The sequence below is a fragment of the Heterodontus francisci genome, chromosome 5, assembly GCF_036365525.1.
Source record: "Heterodontus francisci isolate sHetFra1 chromosome 5, sHetFra1.hap1, whole genome shotgun sequence".
Taxonomy (NCBI): Eukaryota; Metazoa; Chordata; class Chondrichthyes; order Heterodontiformes; family Heterodontidae; genus Heterodontus; species Heterodontus francisci.
Genome location: NC_090375.1, coordinates 50785923 through 50811231, shown reverse-complemented (window position 1 = coordinate 50811231; position 25309 = coordinate 50785923). Strand labels below are relative to the sequence as shown.

The 25309-nt window shown below is 44.5% G+C and overlaps 1 protein-coding gene across 1 annotated transcript in view; it reads left to right on the top strand.

Annotated features, from left to right (window-relative positions):
• LOC137369535 (transcription factor MafA-like) overlaps positions 1–13957 on the top strand; it is a 37148-nt gene extending 23191 nt beyond the window's left edge. The window contains exon 2 of the mRNA XM_068030801.1: positions 13770–13957. Within this exon, the coding sequence (XP_067886902.1) occupies positions 13770–13812 (43 nt within the window). The 3' untranslated portion in view covers positions 13813–13957. The remainder of the gene's footprint in view (positions 1–13769) is intronic.
• Positions 13958–25309: the final 11352 nt, after the last annotated feature.

The window sequence follows — 25309 nt, the reverse complement described above, 5'->3', positions numbered from 1 at the left end:
ATTACAGCACAGGAACAGGCCCTTTGGCCCTCCAAGCCTGCGCCGATCCAGATCCTAAATCTAAACTGGTCGCCTATTTTCTAAGGATCTGTATCTCTTTGCTTCATGCCCATTCATATATCTGTCTAGATACATCTTAAAAGACGTTATCATGCCCGCGTCTGCCATCTCCGCTGGCAACGCGTTCCAGGCACCCACCACCCTCTGCATAAAGAACTTTCCACGCATATCCACCCTAAATTTTTCCCCTCTCTCTTTGAACTCATGACCCCTAGTAATTGAATCCCCCACTCTGGGGGAAAAAAGCTTCTTGCTATCCACCCTGTCTAAACCTCTCATGATTTTGTACACCTCAATCAGGTCCCCTCTCAACCTCCGTCTTTCTAATGAAAATAATCCTAATCTACTCAACCTCTCTTCATAGCTAGCACCCTCCATACCAGGCAACATCCTGGTGAACCTCCTCTGCACCCTCTCCAAAGCATCCACATCCTTTTGGTAATGTGGCGACCAGAACTGCACGCAGTATTCCAAATGTGGCCGAACCAAAGTCCGATACAACTGTAACATGACCTGCCAACTCTTGTACTCAATACCCCGTCCGATGAAGGAAAGCATGCCGTATGCCTTCTTGACCACTCTATTGACCTGCGTTGCCACCTTCAGGGAACAATGGACCTGAACACCCAAATCTCTCTGTGCATCAATGTTCCCCAGGACTTTTCCATTTACTCTTGAATTGGATCTTCCAAAATGCATCACCTCGCATTTGCCCTGATTGAACTCCATCTGCCATTTCTCTGCCCAACTTTCCAATCTCTCTATATTCTGCTGTATTCTCTGACAGTCCACTTCACTATCTGCTACTCCACCAATCTTAGTGTCGTCTGCAAACTTGCTAATCAGACCACCTATATTTTCCTCCAAATCATGTATGTATATCACAAACAACAGTGGTCCCAGCACGGATCCCTGTGGAACACCACTGGTCACACGTCTCCATTTTGAGAAACTCCCTTCCACTGCTACTCTCTGTCTCCTGTTGCCCAGCCAGTTCTTTACCCATCTAGCTAGTACACCCTGGACCCCATGCGACTTCACTTTCTCCATCAGCCTACCATGGGGAACCTTATCAAACGCCTTACTGAAGTCCATGTATATGACATCTACAGCCCTTCCCTCATCAATCAACTTTGTCACTTCCTCAAAGAATTCTATTAAGTTGGTAAGACATGACCTTCCCTGCACAAAACCATGTTGCCTATCACTGATAAGCCCATTTTCTTCCAAATGGGAATAGATCCTATCCCTCAGTATCTTCTCCAGCAGCTTCCCTACCACTGACGTCAGGCTCACCGGTCTATAATTACCTGGATTATCCCTGCTACCCTTCTTAAACAAGGGGACAACATTAGCAATTCTCCAGTCCTCCGGGACCTCACCCGTGTTTAAGGATGCTGCAAAGATATCTGTTAAGGCCCCAGCTATTTCCTCTCTCACTTCCCTCAGTAACCTGGGATAGATCCCATCCGGACCTGGGGACTTGTCCACCTTAATGTCTTTTAGAATACCCAACACTTCCTCCCTCCTTATGCCGACTTGACCGAGAGTAATCAAACATCTGTCCCTAACCTCAACATCCGTCATGTCCCTCTCCTCGGTGAATACCGATGCAAAGTACTCATTTAGAATCTCACCCATTTTCTCTGACTCCACGCATAACTTTCCTCCTTTGTCCTTGAGTGGGCCAATCCTTTCTCCAGTTACCCTCTTGCTCCTTATATATGAATAAAAGGCTTTGGGATTTTCCTTAACCCTGTTTGCTAAAAATATTTCATGACCCCTTTTAGCCCTCTTAATTCCTCGTTTCAGATTGGTCCTACATTCCCGATATTCTTCCAAAGCTTCGTCTTTCTTCAGCCTCCTAGACCTTATGTATGCTTCCTTTTTCCTCTTGGCTAGTTTCACAATTTCACCTGTCATCCATGGTTCCCTAATCTTGCCATTTCTATCCCTCATTTTCACAGGAACTTGTCTCTCCTGCACGCTAATCAACCTCTCTTTAAAAGCCTCCCACATATCAAATTTGGATTTACCTTCAAACAGCTGCTCCCAATCTACATTTCCCAGCTCCTGCCGAATTTTGGTATAGTTGGCCTTCCCCCAATTTAGCACTCTTCCTTTAGGACCACTCTCGTCTTTGTCCATGAGTATTCTAAAACTTACAGAATTGTGATCACTATTCCCAAAGTAGTCCCCTACTGAAACTTCAACCACCTGGCCGGGCTCATTCCCCAACACCCAGGTCCAGTACGGCCCCTTCCCGAGTTGGACTATTTACATACTGCTCTAGAAAACCCTCCTGGATGCTCCTTACAAATTCTGCTCCATCTAGACCTCTAACACTAAGTGAATCCCAGTCAATGTTGGGAAAATTAAAATCTCCTATCACCACCACCCTGTTGCTCCTACATCTTTCCATAATCTGTTTACATATTTGTACCTCTATCTCACGCTCGCTGTTGGGAGGCCTGCAGTACAGCCCCAACATTGTTACCGCACCCTTCCTATTTCTGAGTTCTGCCCATATTCCCTCACAGCTCGAGTCCTCCATAGTGCCCTCCTTCAACACAGCTGTGATATCCTCTTTGACCAGTAATGCAACTCCTCCACCTCTTTTACCTCTCTCTCTATCCCGCCTGAAGCATCGATATCCTGGGATATTTAGTTGCCAATCATGCCCTTCCCTCAACCAAGTCTCAGTAATCGCAATAACATCATACTCCCATGTACTAATCCAAGCCCTATGTTCATCTGCCTTACCTACTACACTTCTTGCATTAAAACCGATGCACCTCAGACCACCAGTCCCTTTGCGTTCATCATCTGCTCACTGCCTACTCTTTCCCTTATTCACACTGACTTCATTAACTGGTTCCTTATAGGCTTCAGTTACTACCTCCTTACTGTCCACTGACCTCCTCATTTTGTTCCCATCCCCCTGCCACATTAGTTTAAACCCTCCCCAACAGCGTTAGCAAAAGCACCCCCAAGGACATTGGTTCCAGTCCGGCTCAGGTGTAGACCATCCAATTTGTAATAGTCCCACCTCCCCCAGAACCGGTCCCAATGTCCCAAAAATCTGAACCCCTCCCTCCTGCACCATCTCTCAAGCCACGCATTCATCCTGACTATTCTTTCATTTCTACTCTGACTAGCACATGGCACTGGTAGCAATCCTGAGATTACTACCTGTGTGGTCCTACTTTTTAACTTGGTTCCTAACTCCCTAAATTCTGCTTGTAGGATCTCATCCTGTTTTTTACCTATATCATTGGTGCCTATGTGCACAATGACAACTGGCTGTTCACCCTCCCCCCTTCAGAATGTTCTGCAGCCGATCTGAGACATCCCTGACCCGTGCACCTGGGAGGCAACATACCATTCGGGAGTGTCGTTTTCCACCACAGAACCGCCTATCTACTCCCCTTACAATCGAATCCCCTATGACTATAGCCCTTCCACTCTTTTTCCCGCCCTTCTGAACAGCAGAGCTAGCCACGGTGCCATGAACCTGGCTACTGCTGCCTTCCCCTGGTGAGCCATCTCCCACAACAGTATCCAAAACGGTATACCTGTTGTGGAGGGAGATGACCGCAGGGGACACCTGCGTTGCCTTCCTGCTCTTTCTCTGCCTTTTGGTCACCCATTCCCTTTCTCCCTCAGCAATCCGAAACTGCGGTGTGACCAATTCGCTAAATGTGCTATCCACTACCTCCTCAGCATCGCGGATGCTCCAAAGTGAGTCCATCCGCAGCTCCAGAGCCGTCATGCGGTCTAACAAGAGCTGCAGCTGGACACACTTCCTGCACGTGAAGGAGTCAGGGACATCAGCCGTGTCCCTGAGCTCCCACATTGAGCAAGAGGAGCATAACACGGGTCTGAGATCTCCTGCCATTTTTTATCTTAAGCTCAGCTTAAACTTAAGTATGATAAATGAAAAAGGAATGCAAAGTTTTGCCAATCACACAATAATAAAAAAAAAATTGAAAAAGCCTTACCTTACCTACACACCACCGAGTCCTTTATTTTTGGTTAGAGGAGGAGGGCGGGTGGGAGACACTACAAGTGTAGTGTCTCGGGTTCAGCCGCTGCCCAAATATATAGGGTTTTACTTCCCCAGAACCCCCCTGGTCCGCCGAAACAAAAGGCAATTAACTTCAAGCTGAAACTGACCTTCCCAGCTGCTCACTCGCTCGCACTCTCTGCTCCCGAATAAGCTGCTGCAATGAAAGGTTAGTTCCTTTAAACGGACCAAATATATAGGGTTTTACTTACCCAGCAGCCCCCAGGTCTGCCGAAACAAAAGGCAATTAACTTCAAGCAACACATAACAGTCTGTATGCCAGTAGGATCGAACGCTTCACTATGACAACCTTTGTTTAAAAAAAGAATAAGAAGGTAAGTAAATTGATACTCTTCCTCTTTCCCCCCCCCCACCACCCCCTAGAAGTGTTGACTCAAAGTGGGACACAGTACCATGACAGCCGGCCACTCTCATGTTTCCTCCGAGTGCCTGACGTATGAGCTTTGTTGTGCCAGCAGACCATTTGCCCTCTGGGATTGTTCCAACTGAGCCTGAGCCTGTCCTCACTCAATGCCCATAAATGCATTAAAGGCTGGGGAGCAATGAGATGTGGGACTTTTGGCTCATTTCCTCCTCCCTAACCCAGGGACACTAAGGCGAATTGTCAGCTGAACTGAGGCTCGTGCATGATCTTGGCATGAAGCTATAATGACACTCCTCTGTATAACTAGTCTGCTTTTTTTTATTGATAACCTGAAGACACAAATTGGAGCAGGATGACAACTTGGTTTTGGGATGACAAGAACGCATTAAAATTGCTGAGTGTGGTGGTGACTTGTTCACTTTGTGCTCTGTTGCCCCTATTGAAAACTGTTGGGACTGAGAGAATCGTTGCTGTCAGTGGAGCTCTTGTCTGCACCAAACAGAAGACAAATCATCCAGCTTGAAATGCTAGATCAAAATGTGAAACAACAGCCAAACTGTTCCACACTGATCACACGAAACAATCTCACTAATTCAATTAGGTGGCAGCTGACATTTCAAACCATCCCCAAAGCTCCTCTGAAAGACAGTATAAACCCTAGGATTTCTTACACGTCATTCCGAATGTTGTGCAACATCCTATTGAATCTAATCAAGGGGTTTACATATAGAATAAGGGTACTTGGGATCGAGCTACAGCCTGGAATCTAATCGAGGCAGTTAATGTAGAAAGGATGAAATCTTTAAGTATGAAGGAGTAGCCTTGTTAAGGGGTTGCGATGGCATCAAGACTAATGGTAGCAATTGTGCAATAGAACATATTTATGGTTAAATGGACTGAGTTGGAGTCCGATATCTGTTATGAGTAAAATGTTAGAAGCTATCTTGAAGAATGATTTTATGAAACACCTTGTTACGACCTGGTGAGAAGGAGGTCTAGGGTTCCCTTTCAGCCCTCACCTGGTCTTACTGTAAGAGGGTTTAATTTTAAACACACTGTTTTTTTTTGGCTCCCCCTTGGTGAATCCTTGTTCATCACTTTACAATTATGAGGCAAAGAAACCAGCACAAACAGGCTTTCTTAGGTTTAAAGAAGAAAAGCTGAAATTTATTAAACCTAAATTTAAACTCTAATTCGGTTGATGCCTACAGATACATGATGCGCCCACGCTAGCATGCATATTCGATACACACATGCAAATAGAGACAGAAGAGAGCAGAAGAAATAAAGTGGAAAAAGTTTGAGGCAATATCTGAAGAGTTTATTTTACGGGCCTTTGAACTCACTGTAGAGTCCTTGATTGTAGGTAGATCTTGCTTTTTGTTGAGGCCCAGTATTCTTCTTAAACTTAGTTCGCTGTAGGAGACTTTTCTCTCTTGGGGTTCATGTGTCTTCAGTGGATTCAGAGGCTTGTGACAAAGAGGTGGGAGGAGACAGGAGAGAGATCTCAGTCCAGGAGGAAGCAGACTCGCTGCCCAAACTGTTTGCACAAATTCAAAAAACTCAGGTTGCCCAGCAGGGTAGTCATGTGACCAGCTGGTTTGACAATGCCTGTTTGTGTATTCGGCCATCTTAGCAGTCAACTTGGAATGCGAGCTCCCCCACCTTCAACGTCTGGTGATCAAAAGTCCATTGTGGGTTGAATGTGTCAGGGAATGGCTGCTTTGTCCTTCCAAACACTGTTTGTTAATATGCAAATGTCTTTTCCAGCCACGGCTGATCTGTTTAACAGTTTAAAATCAACGCTGATGACAAAATTAATGTTGGCAAGTGGGGGCCTAGCATGACACCTTCACACCCAGCGGAACGAAATGTGATTTGAAAAAAGCACATTTCATTAAAAGGGTCGAGAGAAAAATGTAAGATACAGAAAAAAACATGCATTTCTCTCATTCATTCATAAATCCTAAAACTTATTACACCCTGTCTTCTCTTGGTGCCAGTGCTGCTTTAATTGCCCTCTTTTTGGCATCCAAATAAACATGTGGTTTTGTTTTTGGGAAATTTCTCTTCCGTCTGCTCATTTCCATGGCTGCCTAGGGTCTTTGTTCCTGCTGAGGTAATTTAAAAAAAAAGTCAGTAGTGGGCGGATCTATCCTGAACTTTCTTTCAGTGCTTTACTGAGTCATGCAAAGGCTTTTGACTGCAGGGGGTAGGTGGTTCACTTTTTTTCTGACTGTGGGGGGAGGATTCTTTGCTAATCTCCCCTTTGTCCCAGAGGACACTCCTGCCTGCAAGTATTTGTGCAGACTCTACTGCATGCCCCTGTGGCACTTCGACTAAGTGAAGCATCACCCTCATGGTTTCTCTACCCCCTAGAGGTTTTTCTTTGTCTTTGAAGGATCCTGTAAATGCTGTTAGCAACTCTGGTCGGGTGCGTATAGTGTGTGCATTTACACAGGAGGATGTGGGGTCTAACTTTTCACATTTTTAAGGGTTGGCTGACCGGACAGCAGGGGTTTTCATCTGGGATTCCTCCTGGACTTCCTTTAAGCTGCCCTCTTGGTCACCTGTTCCCCTTCTCTGTCTAACCTTTTGCCAGCCTTGTGCCTGCCTGTCCCCTTTTGTTGTCAGAGGGGACCCCTTACAGTTCACCAGCCCTCAGCAGGAGGGTCCTCCTAACACCAGTACAGGACCTAGGAGTGCAGGTTTCACTGTAGGTTGGGGTTTCCCCTCAACCTGGCACATGTGGCAACTCCTGCAGTCCTCTAACACATCTTTGTGGGGTTTTGGCCAGTCAAACTGCTGTCTTATGCGGGCTTTGGTCTTTCGTATACCGACATGCACAGCCATTGTAGTCTCTTCGGCCCTTCTTAATATTTCTCTGCGGCACCACTAACTGGTGAACTGTTGCCCACGCCTTGCTCTCAGGTCTGTGAGGAGAACTCCATTTTCTCATCAGCACCTCATTCTTTCTTTAAATAGTAGCAATCAGGGACTCCCTCTGCTTCACTTTCAGACTGGGAAGCCTATGCTAACTCTCTCAATACTGGGTCAGCTAGCTGAGCCTTAGCTAGGGAAAATCCATTTAATTCATTCGCTGGGTCTCCTAACTTTCCAAAGAAAGTCTCGGCCAGGCAGACCTCATGGCCATCTGCCTGCAGTGCCAATGCAGTCTCCTCTGGGGGAGCTGGTTTGATCATGGCCTGATCCACTATACATTCAGGGAACCTGCAGGGGTCCGTCTTCTGCCACTGCCCTGTCTCTCTGACCTCCTACAGTCTGTCTTTCGCTACTGTGGGGGCTACCACCGTCACCCCCGCCAGATCATTACCTAGGAGCAGGTCAACCCCATCCATAGGCAAACTAGGGGCAGTCCCTATGGTCACCAGTCCCGATACTAGGTCGCACTCCAGGTGCGCCCGATGTACAGGTACAGGCATACACTGCCCTTCAATACCATTCACCACCATTTTGGTATTCACTGCACTCTCTGGGGGAAAGGTCAGGCCTTTTCCCAGTAAAAGGGAACTAGTGGCCCCTGTGTCCCTGAGAATTACTATGGGCTTGCTTGCCCCACACGAGGGGTCTAGGGTTACTTTTCCTTCAGAAACAAAACCTTGATAACCCTCAGGAACCCTAGAAATATTTCCTGCAGTTGCAGCAGTAGACTTCTGGGTCTCACTGTTACTGCAGTTAAAGACACAATTTGTTCTGCTGTGCTTTCCATTAGGGTCACTTCTTCACTGAGCAGGTGTGCCCTGATTAACCCTACAGGTTTTCCCCATAGTTTCCAGCAGTCAGCTCTTAAATGCCCTGCTTTATTACAATGGAAGCATGCAGGTCTCCGGGTCTCACTCCTGCTCACAGCACCTTCCTTTTTGGCTGGAGGAGGGCCCCCTGCATCTCCTGCTTTTCTTTCTCTCCCAAGACAGCCTGGGCGGATATCACCTTCCCACCCTTTGTCCTTTTTGGATTTGTGGGGGTGACTAGGAAAGGGTCTCCCCTGGGAAACCGACTTATAAATTAAAGCAATCTCATCAGCCAGAACGGCTGCTTGCCAGGCTCTCTGAACATGCTGCTCCTCTCCTTGGGTCTTTGTGGAGAATGGGACAGAGTATTTAAATTCCTCTGATAGAATTACTTCTCTGAGATTCTCATAGCTGAGTTGTCCTTTAAGAGCCCTCAGTCACTGTCCAAAAGTGGACTTTTGGGATTAGTTGAGATAGTTTTAACAATTTTGTACTCCGCTCTGAATTACGCTCCTCTATATTGGCCATGCTTTCACTGGGTTTACTCTGTCGCTCCCTAGTTAACTCAAGCCGATTCAGCTCTTTCTTTGCATTCCTTCCAGAATATTCCTTCTCTCTTCCTCTCCTCAAATTCGAGTTTCTTCTGTTCCAATTGTATCTTTGCTAACAATACCCTGTTGGAGTTTGCGTCTAACCCTGTTTCTGCTTCTTCAGATCCAAGGGAAAAATGGTTGGCCACTAGCCTTAGGAATTCAGACTTCCTAGCCTTGCTATGTACAGTGATCCCAGACTACTCAGCCATTTTCTAAAACTCCACCATAAACAGTGCTTTTAACTTATCCCAAGTTACTTATAGAATCATAGAAAGTTTAAGGCACAGAAAGGGGTTACTTGGCCCATCATGTCTGTGCTGGCCAAAAAATGATCCACCTATTCTATTCCCACCTTCCGGTATTTGGTCTGTAGCCCTGCAGCTTACGGCACCTGAGGTGCATATCCAGATTCCTTTTGAATGAGTTGAGGGTCTGAGCTTCATCTGCCCTTTCAAGCAGTGAGTTCCAGACCATCACCACCCTCTGGGTTAAAATGTTTTTCCTTATCGCCCCTGTAATTGTTCGACCAATCACTTTAAATCTATGTCCCCTCGTGACTGACCTCTCTGCTAAGGTGAATAGCTCTATCTTCACCTTCACTCTATCCAGGCCCCTCAAAATTTTGTACATTTCAATCAGATCTCCCCTCAACCTTCTCTGTTCCAAGGAGAACAACCCCAGCCTATCCAATCTTTCCTCATAGCTGCATTTTTCCAGTCCTGGCAACATCATCGTAAATTTCCTCTGTACCCTCTCCAGTGCAATTATATCCTTTCTGTAATGAGGTGACCAAAACTGCACACAGTACTCCAGTTGTGGCCTAACCAATGAGTTATACAGTTCCAGCATAACCTCCGTGCTCTTGTATTCTATACCTCTGCTAATAAAGGAAAGGATTCCATATGCCTTCTTAACCACCTGATGGACCTGTCCTGCTACCTGCAGGACATTCAGTGGCCATTCACTCCCAGGTCCCTCATTTCTTCTACACTTCTCAGTATTTTCTCATTAATCGTGTAATCCTTTGCCTTGTTTGACCTCTCCAAATGCATCACCTGACACTTCTCCAAGTTGAATTCCATTTGCCACTTTTCTGCCCATCTGACTAGTCCATCAATATCTTCCTGCAGCCTCCTCGCTATCTACCGCACGGCCAATCTTTGTGTCCTCCGCAAACTTCTTGATCATGTCCCCTACATTTATATCCAGATCGTTAATATACACCACAAAAAGCAGGGGACCCAGTACTGAGCCCTGCGGAACGCCACTGGAAACAGTCCTCCAGTCTCTAAAACAGCCATCAACAATTACTCTTTGTTTCCTATCACTGAGCCAATTTTGTATAAACCTTGCTGCATTTCCCTGGATCCCATGGGATTTTATTTTTTTAACCAGTCTGCCATGTGGAACCTTGTCAAAAGCTTTACTAAAATCCATGTAGACCACATCGACTGCACTACCCTCATCAATCTTCCTTGTTACTACTTCAAAAAATTCGATCAAGTTGGTCATACAAGTCTTTCCTTTAACAAATCCATGCTGAGTATCCTTGATTACCTGTGCCTTTCTAAGTGACAGTTTATCCTGTCTCTCAGAATAGATTCCAATAATTTGCCCACTACTGAGGTTAGACTGACTGGGCAAATTATTGGAATCTATTCTGAGAGGCAGGGTAAACTGTTACTTAGAAAGTCACAGGTTAATCAAGGGTAGTCAGCATGGATTTGTTAAGGGAAGATCTTGTTTGACCAACTTCACCCTGGTTTGGAGAGCTACTAGCTTCAGTTGCAGACTTGTTACTATTCAAGCACAACCACAAGAAAACCTGTATTGAAATCTTGCTCTTTTTTGATTGGGAACAATTTGGCTCTCCACTTCCAATTTCTCTTGTTTGTCTGTGTGTAAAATCCAGGATGGTAGCACCCAAACTTCTGTTACGATCAGGTGAGAAAGAGGTCTAGGGTCCCCTTTCAGACTTCACCCGCTCCTACTGTAACAGGATTTAATTTTAAACAGACCGTGTTTTTAGTTCCCCCTTGTTGAGTCCTCGTTCACTGCTTTCCAATTATAAGGCAAAGAAACCAGCACAAGCAGGATTTCTTAGGTTTAAAGGAGAAAAGTTGAAATTTATTAAACCTAAACTTAAACTCTAATTCGGTTGATGCTTACGGATACACAACGCACCCATACTAGCACGCATACACAATACACACATGCAAATAGAGACAGAAGAGAGCAGAGGAAATCGAGTGGAAAAAGTTTGAGGCAGTATCTGAAGAGGTTATGTTATGGGTCTTTGAACTTACTGTAGAGTCCTTGATTGTAGGTAGATCTTGCTTTTCACTGGGGCCCAGTATTCTTCTTAAACCTAGTTTGCTGTAGGAGACTTTTCTCTCTTGGGATTCATGCTCTTTAGTGGATTCAGAGACTTGTGAGAAAGAGATGGGAGCAGATAGGAGAGAGATCTTCTCAGTCCAGGAGCAAACAGACTTTCTGCCCAAACTGTTTGTACAAATTCAAAAACTCAGGTTGCTCAGCAGGTTAGTCATGTGACTAACTGGTTTGACCATGTCTGTTTGTGTATTCAGCCATCTTAGCAGTCAACCTGGAATGCGAGCTCCCCCACCTTCAACGTCTGGTGATCAAAAGTCCATTGTGGGTTGAATGTGTCAGAGAATGGCTGCTTTGTCCTTCCAACACTGTTTGTTATAATGCAAATGTCTTTTCCAGTCATGGCTGATCTGTTTAACAAGTCCTTTCTTCACTCCAGTAACAGTTTAAAAATAATGTTCATGACACAATTAATGTGCCTCATTCTTGGCAAGTGGGGGCCTAGCATGATGGCCTAAAGTTGTAGCAAGTCATCAGGACAAGTCAGAGTTACTGTATTGGAGTCTGTCAAGTTTGATACATCTGTTAGAATTCTTTGAAGTAGTATTGGAGCTTGTGAAAAAAAGAAACTCCTTGTACACCTTTTGCTACAATGCCACATAGGGGGTCAGTTTATAATGTAGAATAGCATGCCAAATGTGGCAACCATTTTGAGCACAGATACGTCCCACAAACAGCAATGAGATTTCTTCTATTTTTTCCAGGCTTCTGAGGCGCTTCTGCCAAAGTTATAGCAGATGAGCTGGAGGATTCTGGGGTAAATTCACTCCCTATCTTTATTTTCTAGGGTTTCATTTGCTATTACTTTAACTGTAATCTAGGTTTCCTTGATGGTGTGGTGGATAGCTGAGCCATGCGGGTCGGGAAGATCCGAGTTTGATGCCCCAGTCTACACTGAGATAATTGATCTCAGCCAAGATGATGATAGGAGTGCTGCAAATGTCACTGCTGTTAAGGGTTAAGTAAAGAAGTTGTTTGTGGTTTTAGAGATGTTCTCTGATTACAGAAACTGTCAATGTTTCATATCAGTTTGTATATGGGAATCCTATTAACGGTATTTGACAATATATCAATTGAGCAACTGTTAGATCCAGACTACAAAGTCAGGCAATCTCCAAGGTAGAGTTCATAAGGGAGCAAGTGTGTCTGGATTTTAAATTGTTTTAAAATTATAATAAATATTTCAAAGGGTCATTAAAATAATGTGGAGAGCAGTTAGGAAGGTTTTGGAACATGGAATGCTTGGTCAAAGAGGACGGTTGAGGCACCTTTTAAGGAAAAATAGGATAAATGTTTGACGTGAAGGAAGATACAGGGTTACCAGGAGCATGCAGACTGGAGGGATTAGTTTTGGACTACTCTGGTAAGCAGCTGACACATGCAATCTCCCCTGCCAGACAGCTGTAAGGAACAGTCTGAACCCAATTCCCAGTCGGGTCGTGGGAGGGCAGGATAACTGCCCATCATGCAACACTGATTTGCAAACGTCTTCAGAGGGGTAGATTTTAAACTTGCTGTCTGGGTGTATAACTAGTGTAAAACAGGTGCTGCGGATCAGCCATCCAATAGAGCAACTAGCCAATTTACATTTCAGTTCACACGAGGAAAGGTCTGAGTTTGACGGCCTTTGTCCTTTTCCCATGTTTTCTTATGGACTTATGACAGAATGAAAATTATTGTAATTGTAGCCAGTCCTGCAGCAAGAACACATTTAACTGAGAGTAAATGGACATTAAAGAGTCAAGTGGCTGCACTGCGAAGGCAGTTTCTAAAGTGACAATTGTCAGAAATGGGCCAAGTTTCGTATCCCAGGAAACAACAGGATTTTTAACTGAACTCTTAAAGCAAACTGGGAGCTGAAATGAAATTATTCTTACTGTCATATCCAGTAAAGGGATGTAGATCTACCTATTCATAGCTTTAAACATGGACTGTATTCAACATAGAATCTCCTGGAGCTGAATTTTCTTTTTAAATGAACCACAGTGGTCATTATGCATAATGTGGCAGCTGAGGGGCAGGTGACAATTGCAGTTTCGGCCCAGACCAGGAAGTATCTCAAGCCTCCGGAAAGTTCCTAATTGAATGATCATGGGTGGAGTGCCTCCCTTGAATGGACATACCAAGATGAAACCATTTGTGGAATTCTCACCTCGTATTTGTGGTCTTACCTAAAACTCAGTATCTATCGAGTCCTAGATTCACTGTCTCTGAGCTCAAAACTTAACAAAGAGAGCTGCAGAAACCAGTTAAATCATAAGTAGGCCATCCCCTATTGTGTAACAATGGCTTTGAACTTCAAATGATTCTGGGTGGACAATAGAAGCAATGATCAGGTGGTCACCCGACCTAAACTAATCACAGATATCAAATCTTATTACACCAAGCACCAGGGAGAGACTAGACAGTCTGCAAACCACAGCTCCAGAGTTAGCAGCAAAGGAAAAACACCTATACCTTAAAACTGGAGGCTACTATATATTAAGGCCTCCAATAAGCCTGTTCCTTTTCAAATCCACCAGTACAGAAAACCCACCTCCTAATAATAAGACTACAAGCAACTAGCTTCGTGACCTGCTGAAAATCCATGCCTTCCAGAGAATCCTGCAACAACTTTGAGATATGACTCCAGCTATCGAATCCATCAAACTACACTTCAGGAGTGAAAATACCTTCTGCACCGGACCCGCAATGCATGCCTTCTCCCCAAGTTGAGCCAAATCATGTGAGTAACAAACCTTTCCTTCATTTGTAATTTTTAAAAGTGCACTATCCTCTTTAATGGCTTTCCTTCTTGAGTGTGTGTGTGTGTGTGTGTGCTTGTGTGTGTGAGTAGTAAGTGAGTGAGTGAAGTAACTTAAGACTTTCAGGGCGAACATGTGAATAAAAATAATCCTATTTATTTCAACCCACGAAAAGCGTGCTGCTGGTTATTGCCTACGGAGGAGGGATACCCCCCACCCCCCACAAGCCTGCAGGGAGTGCACCTTGATTTACAAGGCACCCTCCCTGCATGGCAGAGGCACCAACTGCCGCTGGTTAGATCCCAGCACGGCAGGAAGCGGTCCTTAAGTGGCCATTCATAGGCCACTTGGGGGCCCTCAATTGGCCTTTGGGTGGGAAAGCTGTCATCGGCCTATCCCACCCCTGGCAAAATCATTTGGCAACAGGGCAGCAACGGGCCTTCTGCCCCCACCACCTGTCGGGATTCTATGGGTCCACCCCCACCTCAGGGGGCCCATAAAATCCAGCCCAGTGTATGTGAGTACTGCTTGAAAGGAAAGGAACCAGAGTACTGAAGTTGGTATATTATCCACGGTACAACAAATAGTTAAAAGAATGCTGAGTTGTGAACCTTGACCATTTTACCCCATCCAGATGGGGTTAGCACAGACTCTGGAATTAGAGTAGAAGAGGGAAGGTGCGGGTTCACCTACCTACAGATTTAGTGGCGCCCAACGTGAGGCTTGATAGGGGAAACTGGAAGAGAGGGTAGATTAGTATTTGGGTAAGGAATCACCTTGGAAATGGCGATGGTATGAGTCATCATGGCTTCGTCTGATCATCTGAAAGAAGCTGAAGAATTGCAGAAAACTCCCATGGCCAAGAAAAAGCCAAAATAGGTACATTGTGTGATTATTGGCATATAGATGAAAAACACAACAGTTAGCACAGAAACATCAATGATATGAAGACAGATTTCAGGAGGTTGAAAGGCTGTAGGAAAAGGATGCGGTAATAGTGAGACGGATGAAAGAATTGTTGGAGGCTAGACAGGAGAGAGAGAAGAAAGGAAAAAGATGGAGACGAGGTGCAGCTACCTAGAAGTACAGGCAGTTGATTTGCAACACCAGTGCAGACAACTGTGGGAAGAAGTGGATCGTGAATGGGAAGGAAATAGTCGAGTATCTCAGGAATGTGGTGACTTAAAGGTGGCATTCTGGGTGCTGTGGGAGCTGTGCTGATCATTCAGCATGCGAGGAAGAAATCCAATGGCTTGCGCATTGTGTATTCTATGGCAGGGTCTGTGGAAGAAGGGAATGCGTTAGATAAATGGTAGGATAAAGCAGAAAAGGAAGTTGTGGAAGGTGAAGAGAAAGGTAGGGGTAATATAGGACGAGGAGTAAAGTGCCAGGTACAGCACACAAAACTACACTGGTGGCTGGGGGGTTTACCTGCTAGTATCGAATTATGATAACGCTTATACTCCCTCACAATTAAGGGAAGCAGCAAGGGATTTAGGAACCCTCCGATGGGGAGAAGGGCATTCTTTGTGCTTAGAAAGGATGGCTGTGATGCAGAGTTTCGACAAATCCGTGGAAAAGAGGTGTTTGCTTTTTAGTCTGGATGGGGAGGTTCTAGCTGGGCTACTCCAAGACACCAAGTATGATCGACCGACGATAACTTGGGACAAGACTAAGCAACATGTTAGAGAAGCTTGTGGGTATGGAAGGGGCAATCCATTTAAGGTCACGGCACAAACTATGCAGGGAGAGGAGGAACACCAGAGGTGTTTGCCAGCAGATTGTGGCCTGTTTATGATGAAACATAAGGAGGAGGGTTGGATCGGAATCAATTGGGAGGACATGCAGGCATGACAGAAGCTCGGGTGTTGAAGAAGTTGATTATGTTTTGGGAGAATAAGTAGGACAAGAAGGATAGGAACAAGGTAGAAAGGGAAAAGAAATTAAAAGTACACGAGATGAAACCAAAGGTAACTCCAGATCCGGTCCCGAAACAGAGCCACGGGAGACACAAGAAATAGGTGCAGATGTAGACCATATGGCCCATCGAGCCTGCTCCGCCATTCAATATTATCATGGCTGATCTTGGGCTTCAATTCCACTTTCCTGCCCATATCCCTTGATTCCCTGCGAGACCAAAAATCTATCTATTCCAGCCTTAAATGCATTCAATGATGGAGCATCCACATCCTCTGGGGTAGTGAATTCCAAAGATTCAAAACCCTTTAAGTGTAGTAATTTTTTCTCGTCTCAGTCCTGAATGATTGGCCTCTTATCCTGAGACTGTGTGCCCTGTGTTCTAGATTCCCTGATCAGTGGAAACAATCTCTCAGCTTCTACCCTATCAAGCCCTTTCAGAATCATGTATATCTCAATTAGATCATCTCTCATTCTTCGAAACCCCGGAGAATATCGGCCCAATTTACTCAGCCTCTGGCTGAGGATAGGATAACTCCCTCACCCTAGGGACCAATTTAGTAAATCTTCGCTATATGCAGTCCATATGCAGATACAGAGACAGTGGAGATGTGAAGGAGCAAAGCCGAAGGGGCCACCTATGGAAAAAATGAGTGTCAGTAACCAGCCAGGTAGAGAAAGCAGACAATGCTATAACCGTAAGAAATTCAATCATTTATTAAGTGAATTTTTTTTATTTGTTCATGGGATCTGAGCGTCGCTGGCTAGGCCAGCATTTATTGCCCCTGAGAAGGTGGTGGTGAGCTGCCTTCTTGAACCGCTGCAGTCCATGTGGGGTAGATACACCCACAGTGCTCTTAGGAAGGGAGTTCCAGGATTTTGACTCAGCGACAGTGAAGGAATGGTGATATGGTTCCAAGTCAGGATGGTGTGTGGCTTGGAGGGGAACTTGCAGGTAGTGGTCTTCTCAGCGAATGTGGTACCATTATTCAAGAAGGGTAGCAGGGATAAACCAGGTAATTACAGGCCGGTGGGTCTAACATCAGTGGGTGGGAAACTATTGGAAAAAATTCTGAAGGACAGGATTAATCTCTACTTGGAGAGGCAGGGATTAATCAGAAATAGTCAGCATGGCTTTGTCCAGGGGATCCAGGGCAATTTGGCAAATTGGATCCAAAATTGGCTTAGTGGCAGGAGGTAGAGGGTAATGGCCGAGGGCTGTTTTTGCGAGTGGAAGCCTGTGACCAGTGGTGTACCACAGAGATTGGTGCTGGGACCCTTGCTGTTTGTAGTGTACATTAATGATTTGGACGTGAATATAAGAGGTATGATCAGTAAGTTCACAGATGACACGAAAATTGGTGGTGTTGTAAATAATGAAGAGGAAAGCCTTAGATTACAGGACAATATAGATGGGATGGTAAGATGGGCGGAGCAATAGCAAATGGAATTTAATCCTGTGGTGTGATGCATTTTGGGAGGACTAACAAGGCAAGAGTATATACAATGGATGGTAGGACCCTAGGAACTACAGAAGGTCAGAGGGACCTTGGTGTACTTGTCCATAGATCACTGAAGGCAGCAGAACAAGTACTTAAGGAAGGCATATGGGATACTTGCCTTTATTAGCCGAGGCATAGAATATAAGAGCAGGGAGGTTATGATGGAGCTGTATAAAATGCTGGAGTACTGTGTACAGTTCTGGGCACCACACTATAGGAAGGATGTGATTGCACTGGAGAGGGTGCAGAGGAGATTCACCAGGATGTTGCTTGGGCTGGAGCATTTCAGCTATGAAGAGATACTGAAAAGGCTAGGGTTGTTTTCCTTAGAGCAGAGAAGGCTGAGGAGGGACATGATTGAACTATACAAAATTATGAGGGGCATTGATAGGTTAGATAGGAAGAAACTTTTTTCCCTTAGCGGAGGGGTCAATAACCAGGGGGCATAGATTTAAGGTAAGGGGCAGGAGGTTTAGGGGGGATTTGAGGAAAAGTTTTTTTCACCCAGAGGGTGGTTGGAATCTGGAATGCACTGCCTGAAGGGGTGGTAGAGGCAGGAACCCTCACAACATTTAAGTAGTATTTAGATGAGCACTTGAAACGCCATAGCATACAAGGCTACGGGCCAAGTGCTGGAAAATGGGATTAGAATAATTAGGTGCTTGATGGCCATCACAGACACGATGGGCCGAAGGGCCTGTTTCTGTGCTATATAACTGTATGACTCTATGACTCATGCATTTGCTGCCCTTATCCTTCTAGTTGGTAGAGGTTGCAGGTTTGGAAGGTGCTGTCAAAGGAGCCTTGGTGCATTTCTGCAGTGCATCTTGTAGATGGTACACACTGCTGCTACTATGCATCGGTGGTGGAAGGAGTGAATGGCACCCCATCCACAAACAATCAAGTGGGCTGCTTTGTCCTGGGTGGTGTCGAGTTTCTTGAGTGTTGTTGGAGCTGCACCCATCCAGGCGAGTGGAGAATATTCCATCACACTCCTGACTTCTGCCTTGTAGATGGTGGACAGGCTTTGGGGAGCCAGAAGGTGAGTCACTTACCTCAGGATTCCTAGCCTCTGACCTGCTCTTGTAACCACGGTATTTATATTGCTATTCCAGTTCAGTTTCTGATCAATGGTAACCCCCAGGATGTTGATAGTGAGGGATTCAGAAATGGTAATGCCATTGAATGTTAAGGGGAGATGGTTAGATTCTCTCTTGTTGGAGATGGTCATTGCCTGGCACTTGTGTGACGCAAATGTTACCTGCCACTTATCAGCCCAAGCCTGGATATTGTCCAGGTCTTGCTGCATTTCTACACGGACTGCTTCAGTATCTGAGGAGTTGTGAACAGTGCTGAACATTGTGCAATCATCAGCAAACATCCCCACTTCTGAGCTTATGATTGAAGGAAGGCCATTGATGAAGCAGCTGAAGATGATTGGGCCTCGGACACTACCCTGAGGAACTCTTGTTGTGATGTCCTGGAGCTGAGATGATTGACCTCCAACAAACACAACCATCTTCCTTTGCGCTAGGTATGACTCCAGCCAGCGGAGAGTTTTCCCCCTTGTTTGAACCAAGGCTGAAATAAGGACAGGAGCTGAGTGGCCATGGCAGAACCCAAGCTGAGCGTCATTGAGCAGGTTATTGCTAAGCAAGTGCTGCCTGATAGCATTGTCGATGACATCTTCCATCACTTTACTGATGATTGAGAGTAGACTGATGGGGAGGTAATTGGCTGGGTTGGACTTGTCCTGCTGTTTGTGTACAGGACATACCTGGGCAATTTTCCACATTGCCGGGTAGATATCAGTGTTGTAGCTGTACTGGAACAGCTTGGCTGGGGTTGCGGCAAGTTTTGGAGCACAGGTCTTCAGTACTATTGCCGGAATATTGTCAGGGCCCACAGCTTTTGCAGTATCCAATGCCTTCAGTCGTTTCTTGATATCATGCAGAGTGAATCGAATTGGCTGAAGCCTGGCATTTGTGATGCTGGGGATTTCAGGAGGAGGCCGAGATGGATCATCAACTCGGCACTTCTGGCTGAAGAATGTTGCAAATGCTTCAGCCTTATCTTTTGCACTGATGTGCTGCACAGTCACATCATTGAGGATGGGGATGTTTGTGGAGCCACCTCCTCCAGTTAGTTGTTCATTTGTCCACCACCATTCACGACTGGATGTGGCAGAACTACAGAGCTTAGATCTGATCTGTTGGTTATGAGATCACTTAGCTCTGTCTAGCGCATGCTGCTTATGCACTTTTGTCTACCCCCAATAACCTTTCACCCCCTTGCTTAACAAGAATCTATCTACCTCTGCCTTAAAAATATTCAAAGACTCTGCTTCCATCGCTTTTTCAGGAAGACATTTCCAAAGACTCACGACCCTCAGAGAAAAAATTTCTCTTCATCTCTGTCTTAAATGGGCGACCCCTTATTTTTAACCAGTGACCCCTAGTTCTAGATTCTCCCACAAGAGGAAATATCCTTTCCACATCCACCCTGTCAAGACCCCTCAGGATCTTATATGTTTCAATCAAGTCGCCTCTTACTCTTCTAAAATCCAACGATACAAACCTGGCCTGTTCAAGCTTTCCTTATAAGACAGCCATTCCAGGTATTAGTCTGGTAAACCTTCTCTGAACTGCTTCCAACGCATTTACATCCTTCCTTAAATAAGGAGACCAATACTGTACACAGTACTCCAGATGCTGTCTCACCAATGCCCTGTATAACTGAAGCATAACCTCCCTACTTTTGTATTCAATTCACCTCAATAAATGATAACATTCTATTAGCTTTCCTAATTACTTGCTGTATCTGCATATTAACTGATTCATGCATTGGGAGACCCAGATCCCTCCAAATCTTAGAGCACTGCAATCTCTCACCGTTTACATAATATATTTCTTTTTTGTTATACCTGCCAAAATGGACAATTCACATTTTCCCACATTATACTCCATTTGCCAGATCTTTGCCCACTCACTTAACCTATTTATATCCCTTAGTAGCCTCCCTATGTCCTCTTCACAACCTAATTTCCTACCTATCTTTGTGTCATCAGCAAATTTCGCAACCATACCTTCGGCCCCTTCATCATAAATTGTAAAAAGTTGAGGCCCGCACTGATCCCTGTGGCACGCCACTCAATACATCTTGACAACCAGAACATGACCCATTTATGCCTACTCTCTGTTTCCTGTTAGCTAGCCAATCTTTGATCCATCCCTTACACCATGAGCTTTTATTTTCCACAATAACCTTTGATGTGGTTCCTTATCAAAAGCCTTCTGGAAATCTAAGTACAGTACATCCACCGGTTCCCCTTTATCCACAACCCATGCTACTTCTTCAAAGTCTTATATGTCAAGGGCATGTAAATTCTGAAAATGAATAAGTTACTTATTTAACCAATCGGATCCACATAGCCTGGATAGTGTAGTAGGGGCCAACACAGAGCCAACCTTTTATTTATTTTATTTTACAGGAAAAAAGAGAAAAGGAGGAAAAGATGAAGAGTGTTTTGACGCTTCTCTTGGGAATCATGTGTGAAAAAGTGTAACCTCCAAAGTAGATTGGTGCTCATCGATGGTCACCTACCTGGGGAAAATGGCTGAAGCTGAACTATATTCTAAGGAACTATATTTTGCATGTCCTTTTGATAGTATTAACAGCTCTGAAATAGGGGCAACAGGATGCAAGTGTAATTTAGCTTTGGTAAAGGTAATAGAGGTAAAGAACGGGAGACAAATTTTTGTAAAATGTAGCTTTGAGCCACCTGGGGATGTTAACAAGTGCACATACCTAGATTGTGTATTGCCAAAGATGTTATATTACTCACACCTGCACCGGGAAAACCTTGCGTGGAAAGGTTAAACATAGAACCAGCTGTATTTATAAGTTTGTACAAAACCAGTTACTTTGTGAGTGATGGTATAGTCAACTGCTGGCCAAATTGGAATAGGCAATACGAAGGCAGATATCATTGTAAGTGCAGTGCATTTGAGAATAATGTAGCAGGAAAGGGTGTGAGTAAGGAAAAAGCAAACCATCAAACTATAATAATATATCAGTTAAAAACGGCACCAAAGAAAACACCCAGATCAAATCAAGAAAAATCCCCACAGTATTCAAAGCAAATTCCAGGACCCAGAATGGCTTGGTATTGGTCCCAACCAATCAGATTTTGTATCAAAACATACTTTATCAGATAACCCAGTTATTTTGAATTTGACCGAGGCAAGATAGCCGAGCTGGTGTAAAAGAGACACCCGGAAATTATAGATAAAATGCAGCAAGAAGCAGTTAAAAGATTTTGGGGGGCGATTCATGGGAACCCAAAGATTTGGAAAATTATTATGAAAAAGTAGAGATATAAGGTATATAAATATAATTATAAGTATTAAATTAAATTTATATAAATTATAAGAGATAAGTGGTATACTCCATCTATTACAGTGGTCACCACCCAAAGCCCACAAGGAAAGAGGAAGTGAAGGAGTGTGATTAATAATATAGTGACGAGAGTCAATACAGCAGGAATGACTTACAATAGATTAGGTTTAGTAACAATGAATAGTGAATTCAGGAAAGCTAATCAGCAAATCTGAAGTATCTTACAACAAAGCAATAATTTAACACAACAGCAACTATTTGAGGACCTGATAATGACTCTCCATTTAACAAAACTTACTAATTCTATTTTAGCTACTGCTAGAAAGGTGGATCAGCATGTGGATTCCCTGGGAAGAGGACATATTGTACCATGCCATCGACATCAGGAAGACATCCTCAACCAGGGTGGTTGATGGTCGGCACAGACACGGTGGGCCGAAGGGCCTGTTTCAGTGCTGTATCTCTCTATAACTCTCTGACATGGAGTTGTTAACTCTGTTTTTAGAGGGAATGGAATGTACTGTGTAACCACAACTGTAAAATCTTTTATTTATGGAAATAATTTGACATGCCCAGTCATATAACCAACCTTTGGTATTGATCCTGTGCATGTGCCTTTTTTCTAGGACATCAGATCCTACAACCTTTACACCTAGGAAAGGAAACTGGTATCGATGTATCAGACCCACTCTCTCATTTGAACACGAAATAATTTTTTTTAGTTAATTTCGCTATGATATAGATGTACTTGAAACTGAAGTTCAGGCTAAAATAACAAAATTACTGAATGATCTTGATGAAATCCAACATGCACTGTTAGAATTAAAACAAAGACAAAGTGAAGTCGAGAAATATCTACAAAACATTAACATTATCCCATGGTGGAAACAATTATGGAATTGGGGAACTATGGTTGAAATAAATCCTTGGATAAAAATTGTGTCTCGTGTGTTGCTATTAATCCAATTGATCATTGTGATCGATTTGCTATGTCTGGCAATAGTGGCGAAAAGACAGAAGAAGAAGAGACAGTACAAGTTAATATGTAAGGTCTTGGTTCGGCAAAAACAGGTTTATAAGTGACTGATTCCCTGAGGAATGAGAGCATCAGTCGCTTGGGAGATGTGTCCTGTAGCCAGTCCTGTAGCAAGAACGCATTTAACTTAAAGTAAATGGACATTAAAAGGTCAAGCAGCTGTACTGCGAAGGAAGTTTGTAATTAACAATCATCAGAAATGGACCAAGTTTCGTATCCCAGGAACCAACAGGATTTTTAACTGAACTCTTAAAACAAACTGGGAGCTGAAATAAAATTATTCACACAGAGACACAGACACAATGGATTGACTTCATGAACATGTTAACCAAGAAATAGCAGGAGCAATCAGACCACACAATGGTATGTGTTTGTTCAAGTTTAACTGACCATTGAACCCTTGTGACCAAGCTGTGAACAGAACTTACAAAATCATGACCATGGCTCCAGTGCGTCTGAATCGGCCCCCACATATTTTGGAAATGTTAATCTCAAAACTGTTCCAGAAGGTAAAACTCATCCCCCAACCTGATGATGCTGATAAGTCTAAAATTTTCCCCATCTAAACAACTTTTTGTGTTAATGGGCTATTCAAGGACTCAGGATGTGGAAGTGATCAAGTCAAGCACTCTATAGATTGCAGAAACAGACAAGATTATGATGTTACGATCAAAGTGGGGGATGGGGGGGGCGGTTGTGTCAATCATTGTCATGGGTTTGATCTTTGTACTATAAAAAGTATGCGTTCAGGACACCCTGGGCGACTTGCAAGTATAACTGCGGGCAGACTTAATCATCCACACAGATGGGAACATACTCCCTTGAGTGATCGCTGGGGTGAGTGGTGTTTGAAATTGGGAGTCAAAGGGAACAGCATATGTGGGTACAGATTGAAATTGAAGGGCGTTAGAGAACAGTGTATGTGAGATAAAAACAGAAAATGCTGGGAATACTCAGCAGGTCAGGCAGCATCTGTGGAGAGAGAAGTAGAGTTAACGTTTCAGGTCTGTGACCTTTCATCAGAAGTGTATGTGAGTACTGCTTAAAATTAAAGGGACGAGTGTACTGACATTGGCATGTTATCCATGGTATAATAAACAATTAAAAGAATACTGAATTGTACTGAGTTGTGAGCTTGAGCATTTTACCCCACCTGGACGGGTTCAGGCTGGATTCTGGAATTAGAGTGTAAGAGGGAAGGTATGGGTTCACCTTGTTACCCAATGTTCATATTTTTAGGCTGTGGGCTGTCACAAAAGACCTTGAGTGAAAAAGAAATCTTTTATTCTTAGACCTATCATTATCTTTGGCCTCCTTGTCTCAAGAGACAATGGGTAAGCGCCTGGAGGTGGTCAGTGGTTTGTGAAGCAGTGCCTGGAGTGGCTATAATGGCCAATTCTAGAGTGACAGACTCTTCCACAGGTGCTGCAGATAAAATTGGTTGTCGGGGCTGTTAACAGTTGTCTTTCTCCTTGCGCTTCTGTCTTTTTTCCTGCCAACTGCTAAGTCTCTTCGACTTGCCACGCTTTAACCCCACCTTTATGGTTGCCCGCCAACTCTGGCGATCGCTGGCAACTGACTCCCACGACTTGTGATCAATGTCACAGGACTTCATGTCGTGTTTGCAGACGTGTTTAAAGTGGAGACATGGACGGCCGGTGGGTCTGATACCAGTGACGAGCTCGCTGTACAATGTGTCCTTGGGGATCCTGCCATCTTCCATGCGGCTCACATGGCCAAGCCATCTCAGGCGCCGCTGGCTCAGTAGGGTGTATATGCTGGGGATGTTGGCCGCCTCAAGGACTTCTGTGTTGGAGATACGGTCCTGCCACCTGATGCCAAGGATTCTCCGGAGGCAGCGAAGATGGAATGAATTGAGACATTGCTCTTGGCTGACATACATTGTCCAGGCCTCACTGCCGTAGAGCAAGGTACTGAGGACACAGGCTTGATACACTTCGACTTTTGTGTTCTGTGTCAGTGCGCCATTTTCCCACACTCTCTTGGCCAGTCTGGACATAGCAGAGAAAGCCTTTCCCATGCGCGTGTTGAATTCTGCATCTAGAGACAGGTTACTGGTGATAGTTGAGCCTAGGTAGGTGAACCCTTGAACCACTTCCAGAGTGTGGTCGCCGATATTTATGGATGGGGCATTTCTGACGTCCTGTCCCATGATGTTCATTTTTTTGAGGCTGATGGTTAGGCCAAATTCGGTGCAGGCAGCCGCAATCCTGTCGATGAGTCTCTGCAGACACTCTTCAGTGTGAGATGTTAATGCAGCATCGTCAGCAAAGAGGAGTTCCCTGATGAGGACTTTCCGTACTTTGGTCTTCACTCTTATACGGGCAAGGTTGAACAACCTGCCACCTGATCTTGTGTGGAGGAAAATTCCTTCTTCTGAAGACTTGAACGCATGTGAGAGCAGCAGTGAGAAGAAAATCCCAAACAGTGTAGGTGCGAGAACA